Source organism: Eucyclogobius newberryi, unplaced genomic scaffold, assembly GCF_026437365.1.
Source record: "Eucyclogobius newberryi isolate DKJ021-1_F unplaced genomic scaffold, fEucNew1.0.hap1 SCAF_22, whole genome shotgun sequence".
Lineage (NCBI taxonomy): Eukaryota > Metazoa > Chordata > Actinopteri > Gobiiformes > Gobiidae > Eucyclogobius > Eucyclogobius newberryi.
The window spans coordinates 23,287,544-23,300,650 of record NW_027315857.1 but is presented as its reverse complement, the minus strand read 5'-3'; the positions used below and the strand labels follow the sequence as shown (position 1 = coordinate 23,300,650).

At 44.3% G+C, this 13,107-nt stretch overlaps 1 protein-coding gene across 1 annotated transcript; it reads left to right on the top strand.

Moving 5' to 3' along the window:
- The first annotated feature begins 2,136 nt into the window (after positions 1–2,136).
- Positions 2,137–12,619, top strand: LOC140371450 (uncharacterized). Its single transcript, XM_072458600.1, has 4 exons — positions 2,137–4,717; positions 7,218–8,157; positions 9,371–9,538; positions 10,287–12,619. Exons 1-4 carry the CDS (start codon positions 2,332–2,334, stop codon positions 10,822–10,824), a joined length of 4,032 nt encoding a protein of 1,343 aa, XP_072314701.1. The 5' UTR covers positions 2,137–2,331; the 3' UTR covers positions 10,825–12,619.
- The last annotated feature ends 488 nt before the right edge of the window (positions 12,620–13,107 follow it).

The following is a 13,107-nucleotide window of genomic DNA, read 5'->3' as shown; positions in this document are numbered from 1 at the left end:
GCAATTATTTTCCTCCGAAGGTCATATTCAAATCCAGGCAAGTAGCGGAGGGGCCGGCCCGAGATCGGACCCGAGCTTGAAAGGGGGATAGAGACCACCCGCAGAGTTTGCCCAGGTCTGCACTATAAGGTACAGTATGACTGAGATTTGTTTTACTCTTTGCAATCTGATATTTTATAAAGTGTCATGTTTTTTCTTACGAATCGTATCTGCCTCGAAGTCATTGTATTATCATTACCAAAAAAGGTGTATTTAAAATGGGAACGTAAAATATTCACTTTGGACATAACAAAAAAACACAGTAATGTCAAATAGCCCCTATACCAGCCACCACTGGCTAGCGCCTTCGCTTTGTGCACTACCTGCTCTGGTTTTGACCCCTATCGCCTTATTATTCCCCCCAACCCAATTCTGCTAAACAACTGCCACTTTGCAGTTCTTTTTACAAAATATATTTTTTTACAATATATTTTTTCACAATCAAGGCTTAGGTTTTTGTTTAGGAACGGCTCATTCGCTTAAGTTTAGGGCCCAGTTTAGGGCCCAGTTTGTGTCACTGTGAGACGTGGCTAAAGCTAGAGAAACCAAAACACTGCAGCTGCGTTTAAAACCCATAAACATCATATTTTCAGTCTTGACAAAAGTGACTGGAAACAACTGTTGCTAACATGTGCTAGCTTTGTTTTAGTAAGTTTGTCGGCTCAATATATAAAGTTAACATCTCTCAAATAGAGCGGTTTATCAGAAGATCAAGTCAGACATGATCATTTTCTCTTTTTATCTGATATTTCACTGAAATTGATCTTCAAGTTTCAAAATGTGCAAATCTTCGAGCCCGAAGGAAAAAAAAAACCACAAAGTCCTAAAATTTGGTGCCATCAAAAATAACACACAAAGAAACAGAGAAAAACATAAAGATGCACAAAAAGTTAGAGCACAACCAGGAAATATAAGCCACGAAACATGAAATATGACATTTCTAAAGCGGTGGATGCCAGTGCATTTCAGGTGTTGGATTTTGATTACACAGTGATAAAGTGTCCAAGTTTGGAAGGTCATCTGAGTTAAGTGACCCACTCACATGAGTGAGGGGGGATGAGAGAGAGAGAGGGAGAGAGAGAGGGAGAGAGAGGGGGAGGGAGAGAGAGGGGGAGGGAGAGCGAGAGAGAGAGAGAGAGAGGGGGAGGGAGAGAGAGGGGGAGGGAGAGCGAGAGAGAGAGAGAGAGAGAGGGGGAGGGAGAGAGAGGGGGAGGGAGAGCGAGAGAGAGAGAGAGAGAGGGGGAGGGAGAGAGAGGGGGAGGGAGAGCGAGAGAGAGAGAGAGAGAGAGGGGGAGGGAGAGAGAGAGAGAGGAGTGAAGGAGAGAGAGGGGAGTGAAGGAGAGTGAGAGAGAGAGGGGAGTGAAAGAGAGAGAGGGGGGAGGGAAGGAGAGAGAGGGGGAGGGAATGAGAGAGAAGAGGGGAGTGAAAGAGAGGGAAAGGGGGAGTGAAAGAAAAAGAGAGAGAGAGGGGGAGGGAATGAGAGAGAGAGGGGGGAGGGAAGGAGAGAGAGAAGGAGAGAGGGAAGGAAAAGAAGAGAGAGAGAGAGAGAGAAGGAGGGAGGGAGGGGGGAATGAGGGAGACAGAGAGAGAGAGGAAAGGGGAGAGAGAACGCGAGGAAGAGGGGAGATAGAGACGGGGGGAAGATGGAAACACTCTGGAAAATACTTGATACACACAATAATATTAGGCTTATTACTTATAAAGACTATAAATAAATAAAAAACATTCAACACCCTATTTGCTCTGCAGGCCTTTTTCACCCGAGTGCGTGTTTTACTAACAGTCTTCAGTATTCTGAGGTCGCCAAAGCCTGTTCCAAGTTTTTTGCGGAATTTTCTTCATCGCCGTAAAAAACATTTCTGATCCTTGTTTTGTGGTGGTTCTGCTACAGCTCAAGAGCCTCTAAAACGGTTCAGGTAAGCTCAGATTTATGTCGATTTTGTCGCATCGATACTCGCTCAAATGAGTATGTAGGTCGATACTAAATTTAGTATCGAATAGAATCGGATTTTCAATACAGGCAGAGAGAGAGAGAGAGAGAGAGAGAGAGGAGTTGGAGAGCGATTGAGAGAGCGGGAGGGAGAGAGAACGCAAGAGTGAGAGGGGTTTAAACTCTGCAGCTGTCCCAGGATGAGATAAATAAGCAGGGCTGCAGGCCACGCAAACAAAACAACATCAAAAAGCCACCTCTTCGTCTTTGCACCGGAACCTGAAATTGCCCAGTGCAGCATAAAGGATTCAGCGCCTGCAGGTCTGGAGAGGATCGTGAGGGACGGTTCTGCACGGACAGGCATGGCAGTGGTCGAGCCGTGGCTGCATCTGAGCCCGAGCGAGTACAAGAAGCAGAGAGAGGAGGCCCGGGGACGAAGACGCAGCTGGTTGCAAAGGGTGATGGGATGGGACAAGCGGGACGGAAACGAGGAAGGACCGCGGCAGGACACGGAAGACGACGAGTCCGACGATGTGTCAGAAGAAGAAGAAGAGACTCAGGACGAAAGGTCTGCGCGAAATGGAAAAATCGTGCGAAAACGTGGTCGGAGACAAGGTTTTGTAGAGTGTGGACACGCGACAACGGACAAAACGGGGCATAAATGGGAAAATGACGAGGGAGAGGAGGTTGAGATAGATTCTGATGTAGAGATTCAAGAGAATAGGTTGGAACTATCTAGAAAAAACGTGCGAAAACGTCACGAGAGACAAGGTTTTGTAGAATGTGGACATGCGACAACGGACAAAATGTGGTATAAAGGGGAAAATGACGAGGGAGAGGAGGTTGAGAGAGATTCTGATGTAGAGATTCAAGAGAATAGGTTGGAACGATCTAGAAAAATCATGAAGAAACAAAGAGAAAGTCCAAATTTAGAGAAAAACGTACAGGCAAAAAAGGAGGTTGACAGTGTTTCTAATGAAGACGATACTTTGGAACAAAATGGAACAATGCTGGAAAAACAGAGGGAAAGCCAACATTTGGAGGAATATTTGGAGGCGAAGTTGGTATATAATTGGCAAGAGGCTGACTCAGAAACACCAGCGCAAGAGCTGGACAACACGGAGAGCGTTTGCCAAGAAAACCAAAAAGCGAGCGCAAGTCACGGACACGATTTCGATGGAGAAAACCTGTCCGAATCGACTGAGTTTGGTCATGATTCTGACTCGTTAAGCTTTTCAAAGGATGGCGAATTCAAGCGACCACAAGCGGAGGAACAAAGTGACGATATCGATGCAGTGACAAATGAACTGGACGAGTCAGGTCTAGCTTTAGCAATGGGGGGAGCAGATGAGGTTGCAAATCAAAGCATGGATAACTTTCTTTTTGACATTCACACAGAGGAAAACAATAGCTCCGGCAAAGGACGCTTGAGAGAAAATGGACAAAGTGAAGAAAACGGGGGTAAACTATTTCAGCAACATCTGGAAGTTCACTCCTCAGGTCAAAGTTTGGCCTCTGGTATCTCAGAAAATGACGATCTACATAACGAAGGACCCTACGATCTAGATACAGAGGAAAACAAAGATGTAGAAGTCGGTAGATTTGAGCATTTTACAGAAGATGGTGAGGCCAAGACATCAACGCAAGGAGAGGTTGAAGAACCAAAAGACGATTCAGACTTTGACCACTGGGATGACAATTCAGCCTCCGGTATTTCGGAAAATTGGGAACTATATTACGAAGGACCCTACAATCTAGATACAGATGAAGCCTCAGATGTAGAAGTGGATGGATTTGAAACTTTGTCAGGGGCCAAAAGGCAAGAAGTTGACGAACTTGCAACTGAACCAAATGATCCGTGGGAATTTGACCACTCGGATCAAAATTCAGCCTCAACTTGTTTTGGATATTCGTCAGATTTTTACGAGGAAGGCTCCTGTCAGGATACGGCAGAAGACAGACATTTAGATGTCAATGGATTTGACACAGAGAATGGTTCAGAAAGTGGGGAATTCGATTACAAAGAATCCTGCAATCAAAATAGCGAGAAAGATGCTGAAGTTAACGGATTTGAAGTGTCGACAGAAGATGACGGGGTCAAGACATCGACGCAAGGAACTGCCCAAGGCCTGCCAGACGGACCTTTAACGGAAGAGGAGACAACCACAACCGACGAAGACGAGGACATTGTAGGCGACGAAGTCACCGATTGCTACGACTTGAATGAAATAAAACATTACCGGCGAAACGATCACACGGGCGACATTTTCCAAACGTTAAGCGACTTCAAAGATTCACAAATATTGACTGACCTCGAATTGAAAACATCAGATGGGAAAAGTATCCACGTTCATGCCGTTGTGTTTTCGGCCGTGAGCCACATTGCGAGGTCGATACTCAACAAACAGCCCACTTGGTTTTGGAACAGAAAAGCTCTATTGATGGAAGTGGGTCCTGAAGTGGAGCACAGAGCCCTGGAAGCGGTGGTCGAATTCGCCTACACCGGCGCAATCCGGTGCCTTAACGCTTTGAACGTGGACGAGATCAAAGCGGCGGCGCGGTATTTGTCGGCGTCGAGAATAACGGAAATCTGTGACAGGGAATTGTCCAAACATCCGGGAAAAACCAAAGAGAAACATGTCCCTGCTTCTGCCGAACTGAGGACGAATCTGCAGAACATCGAAGAGCTTTGGACGAAGAAGATGGGCTGCGATGTCACGTTAGATGTCATAAGTGCATCATTTCAAGGTATCTTTATTGTTCGTCCATGTTCGTCTTCTTTAATTAGAGTGTTGAAAAGTGCTATCCAAGTTTTAGGTATTATTTTTACTTTTAGACAACTGCATAACCTTTCTGGTGGAGTCTACCCCGCCTACTTGTCTCCATGGTGATACATGGGAGAAACAAAACACAGTATCAGCGGTGGTTAAAAGCTAAAGAATGCATCCGCTCAGGGGGTTCAGGTCATTCACTATTTTTGTGTACTTAAATAACATTGAACAAAATTATTTAAAATTTTCTAATTCTTATTATGTAAAACGCGTTAAAATAACTACATTTATTTCAGCGCCATAAAGCCTGACCAAAGACTTAAAGCGCCCCTACAGGTCAGACAACTCATTGAACTAAAATGCAATTAAGATAAATATATATAGAATTTTGCTAAAAAAATTAATCACAGAATAGCACATTTTCTAGGTTTATAATCGCACTTCCTGTTTGTAATTGATGACATCACACCAGGATCTAATGGTACAATTTTTGTTTAAATTTGAGAGCGACTTTATTCTGTTGATTCAAAAAATATATATATTTTTGAAAATTCTACATATATTTTGAACGGAATGAGTGTCCCTGGTGTGATGTCACTTCCTGTCATTTTCAACAGATTTGTCAACGTTTTCTCCACAAACACCTGCTCGATCGGTGTAAAACTATAAATATGTACAACAGGTATAAACACACCAAATTAGGTCAAAATTTGAAAATTGTAAAAAACTGTGATAGGCACTTTAATTCACAGTGAACAAATACTTTATAAAGAACTAATACTCTAAGAATAAATCCTTAGCCTAACCTTAATTAAATAGTTACTAAGTCTAAATCAAGCTTAATAAACTATTTGTTCATCATGAATTAAGTCGTTTTTGTGCTTTGTTAACTTGTGCTTTCCTCAAAAACACTTTAAACACAAAATAACAAAAACAAACAAACACACACGCATAAAAAAGAGGGTTAAAAGTGAACGCGTACCGGTAGTTACCGTATTTTCCGGACTATAAGTCGCTCCTTTTTTCATAGTTTTGGCCGGGGTGCGATTTAAAATTTATACTTATATACTTATACTTGTACTCTGGAGCTACTTATATGTGATGTTATTTGTTATTTTCACACTTGCAACCGCAATTCATCCAGTGCGACTTATATATCTTTTTTTCTTCTCTATTTTGTATTTTCTGGCTGGTGCGACTTATATTCCAGTGCGACTTATAGTCCGGAAAATATGCATTCACTACCCTTAAACACTGCGCTTTGAAGCAACTAGTTTAATACGCCGCATTATCTGCTGGAGCGATTAAGTGCTACGAGACTCCGGGACTGGAATATATAAATACAATTTGGCTCAGTCATTGCCAAGACCTAAAATAGGAATCAAAGTGATGTCACGAGTCACAGTCAGAGATGCCCTGAGGAAACGCAACACTTATAGTAATTAAAGATAGTCTAATGCGATGTGATGGCGCGATTCTATAAAATGGTGGTAAACAACAACAAGTGGCACACGTGGTTTTCAAATTGCAGCATATTTGTGTTTTTCGTGGTTCTTTTTAGATGTTTTCCGTCCACAACTCCAAGTGAAGTCTAGAACACGCGTCGCTTTTTATAACCCCCCGCGCACCGTAAAACTATATCTGACATGTTTATTACAATACTTACAGTGATCCTTTTGTTGTGCGGTCGCATATCTATCGTATACTGTCGTTCTTTCCGGTCGAGTGGCAGTTTGTGAAGAAAAGTTGGAGAATGTAGAGAGTAGAGAATGTATCTGTGCCATCAGTGCGCACAATTCCATCCAAAAATACACAAAACGCACAAAAGAACAAAATTTTTTTTGACAGTTTCAACAAAATTCCTTTTAGTTGTTCATTCAGCCGCTATTATTTTTTTTAGAAGAAGGGAAAAGGATTTGGAACTCCACTTTTCGTGTCTGATCGAACTTATACGTGTAAAATACATTCATTTACAGTTAAACATTTGCTCAAAGTCTGTTATAACACGGGTTTTAACTGACCTTGTGGTTCCTCCTCGGATCGTGCACTTTTCCTTGTTGTTGAGCGCACAAAAAGAGACGGATGTGTGCTGTCCGCATCTAATCGTAGAGCCTTTTGTTCATCGTAAACCCAGTGTGCAGTTTTCTTGCTCGTAGTAAGTCGTTTTACTGTGACGGCCAAACCCACTTGTGGTGCTGAAAGTCGTGAAAAGCACTTACAAGGTTGTTGCAGTGACTAATCAGGAGGCTCAGAATACGTGAGAAAGTGAAGAATACTTTTGTGCCGCTGCAAACTGTTGAAAATGAACTATTTCTGTTTTTTATGATTTTTAAAACGGTAAAAATATGGTACAGCGCCGTCACGTTTGCTTCCCATGTCCAACCTGGAAGTGACATCACAACCAAATCCCTCCCATCTAGGATTAAAAGAACATTTCAGTGAACTTCAATGAACTCTTCTAATGTATTTTCTTACAGTGCACAAAGTCATCTTGGCGGCCTGCAGTGACTATTTCCGCGCCATGTTCACGTTGGGCATGAAGGAGTCGTCACAGTCCAGCGTCTACCTCAAGTTCCTCTCAGCCTCAGACCTCGAAGCGCTCCTCGACTTCTCCTACACGGGCGCCATCGCTCTCAGCTGGAACTCCATTTTCGAAATCACCAGCACCGCGCTGCAGATCCAGTACCAGCCGGCGCTCGACCTCTGCCTCAGCTTCCTTCACCGGGAAATCAACCCGCATTCTTGTCTCGACGTCGCCTCGTTCGCCGAAGCCTTCGGCATCGACAAGCTGCTCGACCACGCCGAGGATTACGTGCTGCGGCAGTTTCAGAAAGTCTCGCGCACGCCGAAGTTTAAGGACCTCCCCGCGAGGAATCTCCTGAAGTATCTCAACAGCTTCGCTCTGTGCGTTCCGTCCGAGTTGGTTGTGTTCAGAGCGGTGGTCGACTGGATCCAGGCGAAACCGAAGCGAAGATTAAAGCTCGCCAAAGAACTCATGAAAACGATCCACTTTCCACTGATGACGTTCAAGGAGTTCAAGGAAGTCCAAACTTTGAACATGTGGTCGAACCATAGCCTAAAAGAACTCTACGCCGCCATTTTTGAAGACTTCTGCTCCAATGAAATCGAAATGCAAAACAAATGCCGCATTTATCTACCAAAAGAGAGTCTGGTCCTGAGCGGAGGTGAACAGATTTTGGAAGATCTGGGGACTCGGAGCGTCAGCAACGATTTGTGGTTCGGGAACTCGTTGAGGAACCACACGGGAATCAAAAAGGCGATGGAGTGGAGGCATCTCGGTGAGATGCCGCAGGTGGCGAGGTTCAGCCACGAGGTCGCAGTGATCCAGGGGAAACTCTACATCGTCGGTGGGAAGAAGTATTACGGCACGGGAGACACTCTGACCTCATTTTTCAGGTAAGAATAACGGAGGTGCGGCTGCCAAATTACATCTTTGGTCAGTCTAATCCTCATCAACATAATATTACAGATGCAGGGTTTTTCAGTAAGCCTTAAAAACATATATCTTAAGCATATTCATCACTGAGGTGGGTGAAGTATCTTGGCCAACAACTTAAAATTAGTGCGGTAATTACAGACTATAAAACACATTAAAATCACAATGTAAGTGCGTTAAAACCACAATAGAAAAATAAATAAATACCGTCAGTCATAAGCACAGGCCAAACAGAACTGTTTTAAGCCCAGACTTAAACACTCAGGGGCCAGTCTCACGCCCTAAGGAAGACGTATCAAGATTTTGCCTCTAGGCACCAGCAGGAGGCCGGTCCATGTTTAGTCCTGACTCTGGGCACCAGCAGGAGGCCGGTCCATGTTTAGTCCTGACTCTGGCACCAGCAGGAGGCCGGTCCATGTTTAGTCCTGACTCTGGCACCAGCAGGAGGCCGCTCCATGTTTAGTCCTGACTCTGGCACCAGCAGGAGGCCGGTCCATGTTTAGTCCTGACTCTGGCACCAGCAGGAGGCCGGCCCATGTTTTGTCCTGACTCTGGGCACCAGCAGGAGGCCGCTCCATGTTTAGTCTTGACTCTGGCACCAGCAGGAGGCCGGTCCATGTTTAGTCCTGACTCTGGCACCAGCAGGAGGCCGGCCCATGTTTAGTCCTGACTCTGGGCACCAGCAGGAGGCCGGCCCATGTTTAGTCCTGACTCTGGGCACCAGCAGGAGGCCGGTCCATGTTTAGTCTTGACTCTGGCACCAGCAGGAGGCCGGTCCATGTTTAGTCCTGACTCTGGGCACCAGCAGGAGGCCGCTCCATGTTTAGTCTTGACTCTGGCACCAGCAGGAGGCCGGCCCATGTTTAGTCCTGACTCTGGGCACCAGCAGGAGGCCGGCCCATGTTTAGTCCTGACTCTGGGCACCAGCAGGAGGCCGGTCCATGTTTAGTCCTGACTCTGGCACCAGCAGGAGGCCGGCCCCTGAGCGGAGAGACTTAAGCTCTTAAGCTGCTTAAAAGTTATAGAAAAGTTATAGGCGCCATTTTGAGGAATATTGATCATTCAAATGAGAAAATACACAGTTCTGAATCCTCCATTTCTACGGCGACGCCCCTGATCCCTCTGAAAAGCGCGGACATGTGGGATGAGCGGTTTCTTCACGTTACGTTTCAGATACGACCCTCTGGAAAACGCTTGGGAGGAACTGTCGCCGATGCTCCAGGCCAGAAGCTCGTTCTCGCTGGTCGTGCTCGAGTCGAAGCTGTACGCCCTCGGAGGACAGAGTCACCATGACTACCTGGAGACCGTGGAACAATACTGCCCCACGGCAAACTCATGGAGGTACAGCAAGGAAACTTTTTTTCCATTAAATATTGAGTTAATAAATGTACTGTATATAATTAAAACTGATTATCTCGAGTTTAACATGAAATAATAAAAAGGCGACATGATGTATTTAAAGGCGCTGCACCAGGATTAAACTTTGTTAAACCTGAAGAAAAACAGATGATTTTAAACAGTTTGCAGCGCTTCAAATTCACTGCTCATTCCGAACATCCAAATTATTCACCACGATGAGTTTACAAGCGCTTTCCACAACTTTCAGAGGAGTCACGCTAAAGCTAACACACATTAGCATGCTAACAGCGAACTTCTTGCTTTGGGGAGAATAAAACGCTCTATAATTATAATTTTGTTTGATAATGACATTAGCTTGTCCCAACAATTTTTGTCGGCCCAAACAACAAATAGTAGTACTTTTTACTGTGAAATTGGGAAAATCCAGGCATATTGATGTTATACAAACCTAATATTAATGTTCCAGGTCTAATCAAAGGTGCGGAGGCTCATCGCAATGACGTCAAATGCAACATTTCGAATGATTTACTTTGTCATTCAACAAATTCGACATTGTCAAGTTGTTTGTGGCCCTCTGCCCTGTTGCGGCCCTTGGTGAAAAAAGTTTGGACTCCCCTGGTATAAAATAAAGCTTAACCAATATTGATTACGCTCAAATTAACAGTCTTTGATCCTGACAAAAACTAGCTAAAACAGACTACATTTGGTATGAATGATCTTCTTCTTGCAGCTTCACCCGTCCTCTGGACCTGCCTCTGGGGGCCCACGTCGCCAGAGTCTTCGCCGGACAGATATTCATTTCGGGCGGACTCAACGACGACTACCGCTGCCTGTCCACCATGATGGCTTACCACCCCGAAAGAGGCTGCGCGTACCTGGAGAACATGACCCGCCCTCGCGCCCTCCACTGCATGGAGGTTCTGGGCGACTTCCTCTACGTCGCCGGCGGATTCTCTCAAACCGACGGCGGCGAGATCTGCGACATGCTGGCGTGCGAGGTGTACAACCCCGAAGCCGATTCCTGGACTTGCTTTCCGTCGTTGCCGGTGCCGCACGTCGGGGCAGGCAGCACCGTCCTGGAGGGAAAGTTCTACGTTCTGGGCGGGTACAGCCAGGAGAACTACAACGACGTCAGAATGGTTCACCGCTACGACCCGGCCACGCAGCGATGGGAGAACATGGGGAAAATGCCGGGGCCGAACAATGACTTACGAGCGTGCGTACTGGGCCTTCCGGAGCATTTGCGGCTGTGTCCAGACGAGAGATAAACCCACACCAGTGTCAGTGTCGAGGATGTTGAGGCGCTGTATCGGATTTTTACAGTCGTAGAAACGTGAAAAACAGAACTAGTTCATTTTAAACTTTTTGCGGCGGCCCTGCTCGGAAACCCGGGGCCACATTTCTGAAGTTTATCCGAGTTAGACGATCCGACATGTCTTCCTTTTGTTAAAATGAGGAAGACACAGGTGTTATTGTCTCTTTAGTTGCTCTCTACTGCCACCTGCTGTCTGTGGACCTGCTCCTGTGCGCCCGCTGAGCCTCTGCAGTTGCAACTGCAGGGTTGTGCTAATGTTGCTAACGTCTGCACGGGGCTAACGACAACAAAAGTAGAGATTCACATTCAAATGTTGATTTAAAAATCTTAAAAATCCAATAATAATCATAATGTATAAATTAACATAGTTGGATCAATATTTTGGTTGATTTAAGCACCTTCTTGGGTTTTATTGTTTGATTTGAGTCTTTACAGTTCGCACGCTGTAATGTATCGCTCATCGTTTTTCTGACTTGACGTGGGAACGCAGAAACGCCAACGACAGCTAGCATGCTAACAGCGCACTTCCCGCTTCTCTGAGAATAAAACACTCAATAGATGGTTTTACAGATTTTTCACTTAATTACACTGAAAGAAATGGGCCCCCGTAAAGCAACATCGCACAGCTTCCTGTAAAGCAACGTCGCACAACTTCCTGTAAAGCAACGTCGCACAACTTCCTGTAAAGCAACGTCGCACAACTTCCTGTAAAGCAACGTCGCACAACTTCCTGTAAAGCAATGTCGCACAGCTTCCTGTAAAGCAACGTCGCACAACTTCCTGTAAAGCAATGTCGCACAGCTTCCTGTAAAGCAGCGTCGCATAACTTCCTGTAAAGCAACGTCGCACAACTTCCTGTAAAGCAGCGTCGCATAACTTCCTGTAAAGCAACGTCGCATAACTTCCTGTAAAGCAGCGTCGCACAGCTTCCTGTAAAGCAACGTCGCATAACTTCCTGTAAAGCAACGTTGCACAACTTCCTGTAAAGCAACGTCGCACAACTTCCTGTAAAGCAACGTCGCACAGCTTCCTGTAAAGCAACGTCGCACAGCTTCCTGTAAAGCAACATCGCACAGCTTCCTGTAAAGCAGCGTCGCATGACTTCCTGTAAAGCAACGTCGCACAACTTCCTGTAAAGCAGCGTCGCACAACTTCCTGTAAAGCAACGTCGCACAACTTCCTGTAAAGCAGCGTCGCACAGCTTCCTGTAAAGCAGCGTCGCATAACTTCCTGTAAAGCAACGTCGCATAACTTCCTTTAGGTGGCATTAGAATAAGAAAGTTAAAACATACTCCGTAACAGGTTTTTATGGTAAAAAGATTGATCAAGCCTTTTATTTTTGTATCATATTGTTTTAATTATAAAAACATGCTCTAAAATGGTGCTAATATCAAGTTAAAAAGCAGCGCTCGGAGTGGAAATAGAAAGTTAAAACCATATTTTGTCACATTCTAGACGGATTGAGATGGGTTTTATGTCATACACTGGGACATTATAGCCGAGGAAGCAACATTTACATGGAGATAAACAATAAAATAATAATAATAATAATTTAAAAAACGTGCTTTGAATTTAGTCTAGTTTCTGGCTAAAACGTTTGGCATTGATCATTAGCTGGATTTAGTTAAAGAAACACTGTAACTTTTAGGGCGGGAGGCCCATGACGCCACCGGGCCAAGTTACAGGTCAGATCTGTGGAGACTCAACCCCACAGGAAGAATGCATGTTTGAGGAGCTAAATACTGTATTATATATATATATATATATATATATATATATATATATATATATATATATATATATATATATATATATATATTATATTATATTATATGTAATATTATATCTGAAGGAAAACACACAAATGCACAAGTTTCTTTTACGTTGTCGACATGACGCTTTAGCCACTTGAGGATTTAGGCAAGGCAAGTTTATTTGTAGAGCACATTTCATACACAAGGCAATTCAAAGTGCTTCACAGCAGGAAAAATGCATTCAAATCACAAAGAAATTACAGAAATACAATAAAATTAACTAAATTAAAAATTATCAATCCAACTGATTTTCTAAACTAATAAAATCACAAACAAAAGAGAAGAGTGCAAAGAAAAAATCCTTTCAGTCATATGCGCAGCTAAACAAAACTGTTTTTAGCTTAGATTTGAACATTGTCAGAGTAGAAGCCTGTCTCACATCTTCAGGAAGAATGTTCCAGATTTTAGCTGCATAAAACTGA

Bases quoted from the DNA above. Each gene is read 5' to 3' on its own strand.
- LOC140371450 (XM_072458600.1), top strand. From the start codon at position 2,332: ATGGCAGTGGTCGAGCCGTGGCTGCATCTGAGCCCGAGCGAGTACAAG. The intron at 4,718-7,217 runs GTATCTTTATTG...ATTTTCTTACAG, and splicing joins CATAAGTGCATCATTTCAAG to TGCACAAAGTCATCTTGGCG. The intron at 8,158-9,370 runs GTAAGAATAACG...GTTACGTTTCAG, and splicing joins ACTCTGACCTCATTTTTCAG to ATACGACCCTCTGGAAAACG.